At 44.6% G+C, this 12,270-nt stretch overlaps 1 protein-coding gene and 1 long non-coding RNA gene across 6 annotated transcripts in view; one reads left to right on the top strand and one right to left on the bottom strand.

Annotated features, from left to right (window-relative positions):
- Nucleotides 1-12,270, bottom strand: part of CNTRL (centriolin) — an 81,488-nt gene that overhangs the window by 5,436 nt on the left and 63,782 nt on the right. For all 4 annotated transcript variants that reach the window (XM_044389563.3, XM_026513881.4, XM_057313729.1 and 1 more), the window contains 10 exons: nt 11,139-11,254; nt 10,839-11,056; nt 8,680-8,837; nt 6,919-6,992; nt 5,597-5,785; nt 4,942-5,167; nt 3,463-3,668; nt 2,309-2,449; nt 1,461-1,733; nt 1,234-1,296 (listed from right to left, as the gene is read on the bottom strand). In XM_044389563.3, coding sequence (XP_044245498.2) covers nt 1,234-1,296; nt 1,461-1,733; nt 2,309-2,449; nt 3,463-3,668; nt 4,942-5,167; nt 5,597-5,785; nt 6,919-6,992; nt 8,680-8,837; nt 10,839-11,056; nt 11,139-11,254 — 1,664 coding nt within the window. The remainder of the gene's footprint in view (nt 1-1,233; nt 1,297-1,460; nt 1,734-2,308; nt 2,450-3,462; nt 3,669-4,941; nt 5,168-5,596; nt 5,786-6,918; nt 6,993-8,679; nt 8,838-10,838; nt 11,057-11,138; nt 11,255-12,270) is intronic.
- On the top strand, nt 525-11,746 carry LOC123001883 (uncharacterized). 2 transcript variants are annotated; one of them, XR_006411181.3, is made up of 4 exons: nt 2,655-2,811; nt 5,691-5,885; nt 5,970-6,147; nt 8,146-11,746. It is a non-coding gene; the product is annotated as an uncharacterized LOC123001883 (long non-coding RNA). The 2 variants fall into 2 exon arrangements; XR_006411180.3 differs by lacking the exons at nt 2,655-2,811; nt 8,146-11,746 and adding an exon at nt 525-1,167 and having other exon boundaries at nt 5,970-6,226.

Below are 12,270 nucleotides of genomic sequence, written 5' to 3'. Positions count from 1 at the left end.
TGGAGGGTTTTACACAGAAGAAAAGAACTCAGTAGCTTCCTCATGCTTAACACTTGATGGGCAAATCTGATTATCGTAAATTAGGAATAGCTGCTGAAAATGCTCTTATCCTAAAAAAAAAAAAAAAAAGGAAACGTAGGCGGTGCGGGTGGCTGCTCTCTGCGCGCAGACTTTACCCTGCTGTGCCGCCATCAACCGGCCCGCCGCTCGGCCTCTTCTCCCCACTGTCACAGTGCTTCGGACTTCCGCATCCCTGGCCTCCCCACTAAATTATGACCCCGTCTCTCCCTTTCCAGACTCAGCAGAAGACTGGTTTATACTCAGTATCTTCCGTGCCTCTCACAACGTATTCAATCCTCCCCCCCACGCGACTTTCCGGCTTGCCCCCGCGCTGTTTCTTTGAAAGGGTTCTCTCCAAGTCTACAGCAGCTCTGTCCAACAGAACTTTCTGTGATGATGGGAATGTTCTGTATCTGCGCTGTCCAATAAAGCAGCCACTAGTCACACGTGGCTACTGAGTCACTAAAACTTGTGGCAACTGAAGAACCGAATTCTTACCCTGATGTATAATTCCTTTACATTTAAGAGCCACATGTGGCTGGAGGTTACTGAACATCAAGGACCTCCACTCCCTCAACACGGCACAGGGCTCCCTCTCAGCTCATGCTGTGTAGGGAGCCATTCTCCAAACACATTCTGCCCTTTCGTTCTCCCTCCCTCTCACTTTCCAACTCCCACCCGTACTCTTAACCCGCACATCTTTGGGTCAACGCTGATCGCTAAATCCCAGACTCCCTGAAAGCTGCCTACGGAGGGGGCGGCCCTGGAGGTCTCAGAGGCCTCGAGGCTCCACGTGTTCTCAGCCAAACAACTTCCTGTCTGACAGCCAAGCCTACTTTGCCAGTATTCCCCCTCTTTCCCCAACCACTGGCCTATGACCCCCCTTTTATCACTGGATCTCCATTTTCTGTCCCAAGTCCTTCGGTTCTGTCAGTTTTAGCTGAGGCAAAGCAGCATTACCCAGAACACTGGGCTCAACTCCAGAATTCATGGTTTGAACGCTAACCCCTGCCACTTACTGTGTGATGCCAACTTCTCTGAGCTTCCACCACGTAATCTAGAAAGCTGCTCATGCGGTACCAGAGGGAATGACAGCAGTACGTGGAGGTAAGCAATCTCCCCCCCGTCCTCAACATGCCAAGTATCTCATACTGTACTGTTTAAAAGGGCAACCTTGAGTCGATCTTCACGGTGACGCAGTCTCTCGCGGAGTGCTTCTCCACGCCAGTGTTCGTCCTTTTTCAGAGGGAAAGGGAAACATCAGAGTCCCCAAACGTTGCTAGCCTTTCCCTCCTCCCGCCCTTCCCCAGTCCCATGTTTGTTTTTCAGCTTATCTGGGGGGAGGCGGAAACAAATTATCCTTCTAACAAAGTCCAGAGAGCCGCAGGATACACCCTTACCATTATGTGAGTCTGGGAAAAATTCAGTTTTTCTTCAAAAGGTGATGGTCTCTCACTCACAGTGAATGGGAAATTCTCTTTCAAGCTTTCCAGCCCTCCTTCTAGGTTTTCATTCCTTTCCAAAATAGCCTCCAGATCTGCTGGTAGTTCTGGAAGAAACTGGTTGAGATTCTTCAGGCTGGTTCTGATTTCATCTTTCACCTCAGATTTAAGTGTTCGCATCGCGTCACTGATTTCCATCTGTCTTCTCTCCAAATCTTTTTGGTTTGTCATCTGAAGAGTGACAGTCAAATACCATTGGGTAAAATTTGGGACCTACTTGGAATTGAACTGTTTAATGCGTCGTGTACTTATGGAACTTTCCATGTAGGATTAGACTCTCCCAGTCTAAGTGTGACCTGCTCTCAGCCTGGTTACACTACAGGGTATCAGAGGTTTCTCCTGGGGTCATTTCTTCCTTCGTAGGGATCTGGGTCTCATAGACATGTTTCTGGCACAAAATCTAACATTTCAACACAGTTCTTTGGGACACGATAAAATTTCAGGCTGAAGAACTGCCATTTTTCTTTCAAAAACATAAGATGCTCGCTGAACTTATGGGGATTTTAAAAGTATATTTTGAACAAATGCTTTTTTCTTGTAGAGGTGCATTTCTAAGTTTTAAGACTAGAAAAACAGATTTGACTTAAAGGTCATTCTTATAATCAGCTTTCACAATTTCCACAAAGAAATACTCTTATTAAAAGAGCTATTTAAGAAACAAAATCTATCTGAGCCCAGCGGGGAGGGAGCATGCCTATCGAGCCTTCTCTGTCCCGGGCGGCCAGCAGGGGCTCCCGGGCACGCACCTGTTTCTTGAGCTCCGTGTACTCATGCTGCATCTGGCTGAGCTCCTTCATCAGGCGCCTGGCCCGCTCGTGGTTGTCCTGGGCCACCTGTTCGATCGTCGCCATCTCCTTCTGCATGCAGCTGTTCTCCTGCTTTTGCTCCTAGCGCCGGAGGAGGGACATGACTGGGCTCTGGCACGTGGAGCCGTGCGCTGCTGGCTTACACACTCACTAGCTCCCTAACTCCATTTCCCATCGGGGCTCTAGCTGTAACGTGGGGTAACACTACCGGCCTTCTCTAGCGGCTGTGGTAGAGCTGGAGTACTACATGGTCAGAGTCTGTCAGCCCAGAGTCTGAATGCTAGCTCCGCAAACGTTACCTTTGATAATATGTTACCTTCCTTTCCTGAGCCTTCGTTACTCGTCCGCAACAGGAGCAGCAGCCACCATCACAGAGCTACCCGGAGGATGAAAACCTAGACACCTCCAGGCTATCTATACAGTCATGTTGCCAATCACTAGCGGTAAGCGTGTCCCCCTCTGGGAAACACACACCCATTCACACAACAGGGCTGCACCGGTTCCTCCAGAGGGTGTTAGAAAAACCCATTCCCGCGACAGTCTCTACCGCTGCCCATCTGCCTTCACCCACCACAGACTGTTGTGGACTTCAGAGTACCCCTCTCCAGATTTTTATCCCAAATGTATTTTAGGGATAAAAGCATGGTAGACTGAGATCCTTGGTTTTAGGATAATGATGAATTAAAGCTAATGTTGACTGAAAAGGGCAGGATGAGAAAAATCCGTGAGCAGTGACCGCAGCTGGGCAAACGTGTTCAGCCTTCTTCCCCCCAGACCGCTGCAGCCCCCGCCGGTGGAGGCGTGAGCAGAGGCTCCTTGCTGAGCGTGCGCGCGTGCGCTCTGCTTCGTGCTGACACTGCCTGTTCACGTGACCATCTCCCCAGCCAGCCGGGCTCCTCTAGGCCACAGCCCAGACTCCGGCAAAACCCACCATCAGCTTCAAGATCACACCGTGCATCCATACACCAAAAACAACAGCTGAGTTAGGGACTGGGCTGCCAGGTGAGCTGTTTTCTCCACACTGAAGCAGCGTTTTTGTTTAAAAATGTAAACGCGTTATTTCCTCGTAAGCCGCCGGGGCACTGTGTACTCACCAGAAGGTTTTTCTCCAGCTGGCTCCGCTGGCTCCTCAGTGCTTCCTTCAGGCTGGCAACCTGCTTCTCGGCCTTCTTTCTCTCTGTCAAGAACTGGTTCCGTAAGAGGCTGAAGTCTGCCCTCATACAGTCCGTCTCTTTCTGGAGAGCCTGCAGCTCACTTGACTTTTCCAGTAACTGCTGTTCCCGTTCTGAAAGCTGTCGCTCTGCAATGAGCATTTTCAGTCGTTCAGCCAGAGGCCCTGGGCCGGCCGTGGGCAGGTTGCGTAATGACACGCCACCCACTCGGGCATCACTGGGTCTTCCAAGTCCCCCGGCCCGCATCAGAGGCCCAGGAAAAGGCCCTAAGGAAGGTGCCTCCTGACCAAACTGGGTCCCAGAGGGCCAGACTCCAAAGTGACAGACAGCAATTGTCTTCCCTTTGAGTGTCAGAGACCAGTGAGAATAAGCAGCAATCATGAGGCGTAGGAGACACGGCACAGACGGCCGAAATGCTTTTTGTACACCTGGATTTTAATAAAGGGAAGTGCACCCGTACTTTTCCTTCACGGGAGGCAGTGCGGTGGAAAGAACATGGAAGCTGGAGTGGCATGAGCCCTGTTTTATGCTGGAGGCGCCTACTTCCTGTTCAAGGGGAATCTTGTATGCAAACGCATAGTACACAGGGAGTACTCAATAAATAATGCTTATGAAGAAGAGTGACGGTTAAAATAGATTGTTCTAACCACGCTCTCTGGAGTAACACCCTACCCAGATTTCACTTTCACATGTCTGCTGTGGTCAGACTCAGCACATCCGTAAGTTTCATTTTCACAATGAAATGGCTGGTCTGGATGTATCAAGAGTCGGGCCGGGGGGAGGAGTAATAACCCTTTCACCAAGTCCACCTGAGAGACAACAACATTTTCTGAGCATTATTAAACCCTGAAGCCTAAGAAAGAAAAAAATCATTTACTGATGTGGGAACAATCATTTATCCTGGGACTGACACATGGCTCAAGAGAGAGCAAACAGACCCAAAAGCAAACACCTGTCTTTTGGCAACATTCACTATGTCAAATTTGGACACAAGCAGAATTGTTAATATTGTTTTTTGATAGGGTGAGATGAAACGGATCATCGTTTCCAAAGCTCAAAATAGTGTACTTGGTAGAAAACCTTTAGAGTGCCTCCTGGAACTTCCTTGCCTTAACTGCTCTCTTCCTCGAGGCGGCATTCTCGAAGAAGGCAATATGGTCAAGTAAAAAGATCTCACAGTCTCAGGATCAAATCCCATCTCCACAAAGACAAATGCCCTGTGTCTCTGAGCCTATTGTCACCTCTCATGGGGCTAGCAGGATCCAATGGGGCATCTCCTCCACGCCACGCGCCTCCCGACCCCCTTCTAGGCCTCGGCCGGGCTCTGGGTCTCCTCTAAACACCTGGCAAGACCACCAGCGCCGCCCCCCCTCCCGCAGTGCCATGTTCGGCAACACATACTGGTCTGGGAGAGCGTTTTCTCCAGGGTCTCACTCCATCTTTCCTCTTCCTGCAAGGTCCTGACACGCTCCTCAGCCACCAGCAGCTTCGAGAGTACCTGGTCCAGCCTGCCTTTCTGCTCGCCTAATTCCCTCTCCAGCTGCTGCTGCTGCTCCTTCAGAGCCACGCTACTGGCTTCTAACTTCTTTTCTTCATATTCTCGCTCTTGCTGGAGTCTCTGAAACATCTTAATAGAGAACCACAGTCATAAAATAACAAATACAGTGTGTCCCAGATGAGGGAACCTTCATGGACACCAGCCAGTTTCCAGTTCCAGAGAAGGTAGGAACAGCCCACAGTGAGACAGTGAGTTCCCTTCACACAGGTGATCGTGCTGGGGCTGGAAAGCTATTTGGCCAGCACGTGAGGAGGGCATCATGCAGCCGGTGGCATGGGGCCAGCAAGAATCTTTACAGGACCCGTGTTCTGTGGTCTTAATGGTCCACAAATATTAATACCGAGAGAGTCAAAGCGTTGGTGTAAAATCCTCCCGGTTACACAGGGCGGATAAAGGCACTAGTCCTATGGGGGACCCTTCTGCACAGCCCCTGGCCGGGAAAAGCTCACCCCAGTGACAAAGTGTTTCTTTTTCGGTAAAATCAAAAATGTGTAGTACCATTTCTTGTTGGGCCAGCTTAGCCTTGTTTTCCTCAATCTCATTCCGAAGCTCTTGAAGCTGTTGCTGCTTTGTCTCCCCTTCTTTCCGGCAGTCTTCAAACTTCTTCATCCATTCACCGAGGTCCTTCTCGAGCCGGGTCTGTTCACTGAGCAGCACGTCCTTATGCTTGGTGGTGTGGAGCACGTCCTTTATGTGAAAGAACAAACGGAAACTACTAATAAAGCCATCTGCTCTAGGGCTGGCGAGTGCCCCTCCTGAGATCCAGCAAGTCTGGCCAATTAAACATGTAAGTCCCACTTCCTTTATTATCTCAGCAAACTTATTTAAGGCACCCAGAACGCAATTTAATCATCAGCTTTCCTCTTTTTAGTGTCTAAGAAGTAAGAGGACAGAAGACGTCACAACCTAAGAGATCCAGTTCTTCTGAACTTTAGTTGCTTCGTCACTGAGGTGGGAATAAACAACACCCACCTCACAAGATCGCTAAGAAGATTAAGGAGAGCTGCGAATAAGGCTTAATTCACATTGAAAATGAACCTGAAGTCATGGTTTGTTACTATCTGAAATATTTATGTGGGTTGAAAAACTCAGAAAATAATAAATTCTTCTTTCTGCAAGGAACCCAAATTAAAACTTTTTGAAAAAGTTACTATATTTCTAACACAGAAAATATTCATTAGAGGCCATGTAAGAATATTTTAAAGATGGAGTACTTTAAGTTCTATACATCTAGAAACACAGAATCATAAAGACGGATGGAAGAATTCAGCTGTCTAATCCAATCCCTCGTTTACATGGTGGAAACTGAGGCCCAGAACTTGCTTGAGGTTCTCTGAAACTGTTATAGCACTATTCTCATAGGACAGCACTCGATTATCTCTAAGTACAAGGGTCAAGAATCAGCTCTACCGAACATCTGACAAGATGCAGGCCCAGCTACTCTGAAGTCGGCAGTCACCCTGCCGCTCACTGAGTGACCAAGTCTGAGCCCAGCCTGTGGGGGCCCTGTCTGTGCCATGGATAAGAGACAGTCCGTCTGGTGCCTGAAGCCTCCCCGAGAGGCTGGCTGAGGGTTTAGGCTCTGGTCTAGCCACCACCTTATTATCTTTGAGTAAAACTTTGAATCAAGAGTTCTAGGGCTAAAATAAATGAGAAAATCACTGCTCTGCACCTTAACTTCTGTGTATACATGTTTGTGTGTTATAAACGGCCCTATGGGACCTGCTGGTATGAAAAGGAACCAACCTACTTGATTTGTGTTTTTAACCAATTGTCCGCACGCCCTCAGGATACTATTAAATTACATTTGTTGTGCTTACCTGTTTTGCTAGGTTCAAATGGTCTTGGACATCAGCTAGTTCCTTCTGTAATGAGTTTACTGCTTCTTGTTTTTCTACAGAAGTAACATTTACATAACATAAATACACTTCTTTTCCAAATTCCCATCAGCCCCCCCCCCCGAAAGTAGAGTGGAAGTGAATATAAACTTATTTCTGTTAAATGCCATACCATCTTACTAAAAGGTCAAAAGAGTGAGTTAACACACACAACCTATATCTGGGCCTGGAGCTCAGGTTTTGAGATTTACATGTTCAAAACCTCACAATAAAAAAAAATGTGTAGATAATACCTAGTGTTGATGACGTGCATGGTTTAAAAATGGCTACCTTCTACACTGCTGGGAGAAATGCAAATCTGGTTCAACCTTAAAGGGAGACAATCTGGGAAGAGATTCTGTATGCGTGCGGGCTGTGGCACTTACTAGCCCTATGACCTTGAGGAAGTTACTTCGCACTTGAGTAAGTCACAAGGAAACTAAGCTTAAGCTTCCTCATCTGTAAGTGGGTGAAAGAGTTTCTATCTCATAAAAATGTTGCAAGGATTAAACGAAGAAATGCATATAAAATACCTGCATCGTGTCTGAGACACAGCAGTGCCCAACGAGTACGTTGGTAGCTAGAATTATTTAGGAACTTCTAATCACGGATGTTTACAAAATTTTGGTAATAAAGGTATTATCTGCATCTTTTTTGTTTTAAAACTACACACACATGCACACACATACTAAAATCGGGAAGGATATTTACCACACTGTTAATAGGAATTACCTCTGAGGGGTGAGGTCAACAGTAATTTTTATTCCAACTTTTTGCTTGTTTTTAAATTGTTCTTTAAGGAACACGAACTAATTTTTTTTAAACAGCATTACTGAGATACAATTCACATATCAAGCATTTCACCGATTTTAAAGTATGCAATTCATTGGCTTAAGGATATTCACAGCATTGTGCAAACATCACCGCAATCTAATTTTAGAACACTCCCGTCACTTCTAAAATAAGTCCCATGCCCATTAGCATGAATTATTTCTATAATAAGAAAAGCAAACAATTAAAAGAAGAACCCGGGAGGCGGGACCAAGGGGCAAAGCCAGTTTACATCTGGAATGGCCAAGTGTTGGACACCAGGGTCAGTCCCCATGCAGATGATGTTTGCTAACAGCTCCTTCTGAGGAAAAGCTGAGTTCTGGTTTTGTTTTTTTCAAGACTCTGCGCTTCAGCAAGACATGAAAAAGAGAAGAGGCTATGGAAACGCCTCTGGTTCCAGATATGCGGGTAGAAGAGGGCCAGCAGGAAACCAAACCCTCCCGGAAGAACGGCCCTCGTCCTCCCCCAGTGGCTGGTGGATGAGGAAGGTAAATGTCTGCTCTAAGAAGCAGACAACTGGACAGGCACATTCACGGCAGAGGGCTGACCACGCCGGACTGAAGGTGAATGTCTCAACAAGGACGGCTGCGTCCTCGCAGACGAACGAGGGCGTGTGGCAATTCCCTCCGCAGGGATCCGGCAGGACCGACATGCGGTTCTATAAATGCACGTCTGTCTCCCTATCTTTGTCGTATAGTTTACGAAAGTACTAATACGGTTTTAACAAGGAAATATTTTTAGGTTATAAAACCTGACTTCTCATCTTTGTATAATTAAACTCCAAATTTGAAGGAAAATAAAAGGTTGTATATTCTGTAAAAAGAAGAACCTAACCGAAGGAGAGAGCCCCGCCCCCGCCGCCACGCCTCTTACCTTGTAGCCGCTGCTGCGCTGCTCCCAGGTCTTTCTGCAGTGAGATCTTCTCTCTGTTGAGTCGGTCTAGCTCCTGCTGCAGCTTTCTGACATCCAATTCCAATTTTTCTAAGTTTGCCTGCTCCATTTTGCTATTCTCTTCTGCAGCTGCTAAAACCCTACCGAGCAAGCAGAGTAAGTCAGACTATCGAACATAATACGTCCAAGCACGCAAAGACACAGCCGACGAACAGTGTTGCGCTTTCACCGGGTGGTTATGGACTGTGAATGATTATAAACCGTAACAAAACTTAAGGCTCTTCAACTCATTTTCAAAAGACATCTTATTTTCAGCTTTCCAAACAGGAGATTTTTTGGAAAGTGACTCACTAAACTGAAGTTTTATAAAAATCAGATATAAAAACATGGACAGCACTCAGAATTCCCCAAATCTGGTGATTAAAATAGATGGCTAGCTTCTGATAAGTGAGAAAGCAGGAAACACAAGTGTATAACAGGATTTGTCCAAAAAGCAGACAAGCACGAGCCTGCATTCTTTTAGCGATCGGAGTCCTCGAGTATGGGCTGCTTCCTTCTGGCCTCTCTCCCTGAGCGTAGTCGCTCTGAGACTCAGCCATGTTGTCGTGTGTACCAACACTGCATTCCCTTCTTACTGCCGAACAGTATTCCATGGTATGGATACACTCTATCCATTCACCAGCTGATGGACATTTAGGTTGTTTCCAGGTTTTGGCTGTTGCAAATAAAGCTGCTATGAACATTAAAGCACATCATTCTCTGTATGCACATACGCTTTCACGTCTCATGAATAAATATGGAGGAGCGGAATGGCTAGCTCTTCCGGTCAATGTATGTAAGAGTTTTTAAATAACTGCCAAGTTATTCTCCAAAGTGGTCCAACATTTTACATTCCCACCAATTGTGTATGAAAGTTCCATGCCAGCATTTGGTATGGTCAGTCTTTCACTTTAGCCCCCCCAATAGGTATGTAGTGTTAGGGCGACGTGGTTTTAATGTGCATTTTCCTAATGGTTAAGGATGATGAGCATCTTTTTATGCATTTATTTGCCATCCATTCATCTTCTTAAGTGAAATGTCTGCTCAAACCTTTTCCCCACTTGAAAACCTGGGTTGTTCGTTTTCTCATTATTGAGTTATGAGAGTTCTTTGTATATACATGCTCTGGGCACAAGCCCTTCATGGAAATACATGGTTGCAAAGATTCTTCTCCTAGTCTGTGACAGGTCTTTTCATTATCTTAACAGTGTCTCTTGAAGAGAAGTTTTGAATTTTGATGAAGTTCAATTTTACCAATTTATTCTTTTATGGACCATGCTTTGGGTGTCAGATCTAGGAAATTCTGCCTAACCCAAGGTCACAAAGGTTTTTTTTTCCCTATGTTTTCTCCTAGAAGTTTTATACTTAGGTTTCACATTTATGTTTATGGTCCATTTTGAGGTATTTTTATGAATAGTGTGGTTATTCATTTTTAAAGTTCATTTTTGGGGTTTTGGATATGCAATCCTTTCAGCAATATTTTTTGAAAAGACCGCCTTCTCTCTACTGAAAAAGATGCCTTTGCATCTTTGTCAAAATCAGTTGTCCACACATTTGTGCATTTACTTTTGGACTTTCTATTCTGTTCCATTGACTGATTTTTCCATCTTTATACCAATTTTGACATCAGGTAGTGTTAGCCCTAACTTTTGCTCTTTTTCAAGGTTGTTTTGGTGCCATAGCTAAAAGGTTTTAGATTCTATGTCCATCCTTTGCATTTCCACATGAATTTCAGAACCTGCTTGTCAATTTCTATTTTGAAAGCCTGTTGGGATTTTGATTGTGATTGTTCTGAACCTACAAATCCATTTGAGAACTGAATCTTAAGAATACTGCCTTTCTACCCACAAACAGGTTTCTTTCTCCACTTGGCTGTATCTTCTAGGTTTTGTTATTTTACCTAAGAAAATCCACAACTGTTTATTTTAAAAAGTGCTTTGGAAAAAGAAAAGCCTAAAAGGAAATGCACCCAGAAATGCTACTGGTGAGCTGTATTGTGATACTGAGTTTGTGGAGTATTTTTTTTTCCTTTTCTCTATTTTCCACTCTTTTTTTTAGTCTTCAGGAAGGGATCTTGCAAGCTTATTGGTTTTTGCTCTCACCGTTTGGTCTGCGCCAACTTCTTTTCCCAGCTGGCCTGTTTTTCTTCGAGATCTTCCTTTTCTTTGCACAAAGACTCAATACACGACTGTAATGCTCGGGTCTCAGCAGTCATCCGCTCTACTTCCCGTTTGTCCCTCTCGAGCAGCTGCTTCTGCCACTCTATCTCCCCTCTCTGTCGCAGGGCTGTCTGCTGCAGACTCTCTAACTGCAGCCTCTCCTAAATCAGATAAAAGGGGACTCACACATGCCCAAAGAGAAAGACTGCAGTAGGCTAAGGCGAAAACGGCTTTGTTTATTACCTCCAGCACTTCGACCTGAGTCTTCTCCAACTCAGACACCTTTTGGTCATGCTGTAGCTTCAAACCTTGCAGCTCATTATTTTCAAGTTGCAACATGTCCAGAATATTCTTTAATTCTAAGAGGAACAGAACACGGTCCATGATATTAAATGAAGTTGGAAACATTTACAAAATGAAACAGAAAATAATGCTGTTGATACAAGAAACAATAGGTCATCAAAACATATCTATAGTGCTGAATTAATGGAGTTAATTGTATTTTTTAAAAGATTTTATTTATTTATTTGAGAGAGAGAGAGAGAAAGAGGCGTGCACACGAACAGGGGGAGGAGCAGAGGAAGAAGCAGACTCCCCACTGAGCAGGGAGACTGATGTGGGGCTCGATCCCAGGAACCTGAGACTATGACCTGAGCCAAAGCCAGACGCTTAACCACCTGAGCCACCCTGGAGCTAACTGTATTTTATGATTATGGATTATGTATTTTAATGAAAAAAAAAATCCTTTAAAATATTGCTAAACATTAACTTTTTGTTAAAAACATTTTAATAAAAACATTAACAAAGATCTAGTTTTAAGAGCAATTACCCCAACTAAATGAATTTTAAAATAGGAAAAATGTTAAAATACATAAGCTGAGATTCAGATAATTTTTTATCTTCTAAAATACAGATTTTCAAGTATTAACTCTCTTTTCTGATTATACAAATATTTGCTCACTATAAAAATTTCAAGAAAAAGTAAAAAGAAAAAATGAAAACCCATTATCACCCCACATCCAAAGATGATCACTACAGCCACAGCATTTTGATGTATTTTCTTCTAGGAGTGTGTGTGCACGTGCATGCGTGCAGACGTGTGTGCACACACATGCACAGATTTTCAAAATAAACTGGGACTATGCTCTATATTCAGTTTTATATCTATTTTTTCAGGCTTCCCATCAGCATTTTTGCATGTCATTAAATATTTAAAATGTGGCTTTTAAATTGGCCAAGTTTCCAAATTCTGTTATTATAAATTTTGCTACAAGTAACCAACTCAGCCAGCTTGATTTGGAAAACAAGGAAATAAAGATTTACTTACTTACTAAATAAATACAATATTGCTGCCATATATATGAATGCTTGCCCT

The sequence above is a fragment of the Ursus arctos genome, unplaced genomic scaffold (genome assembly GCF_023065955.2).
Source record: "Ursus arctos isolate Adak ecotype North America unplaced genomic scaffold, UrsArc2.0 scaffold_18, whole genome shotgun sequence".
Taxonomy (NCBI): domain Eukaryota; kingdom Metazoa; phylum Chordata; class Mammalia; order Carnivora; family Ursidae; genus Ursus; species Ursus arctos.
This window is presented reverse-complemented; position numbering and strand designations above follow the sequence as displayed.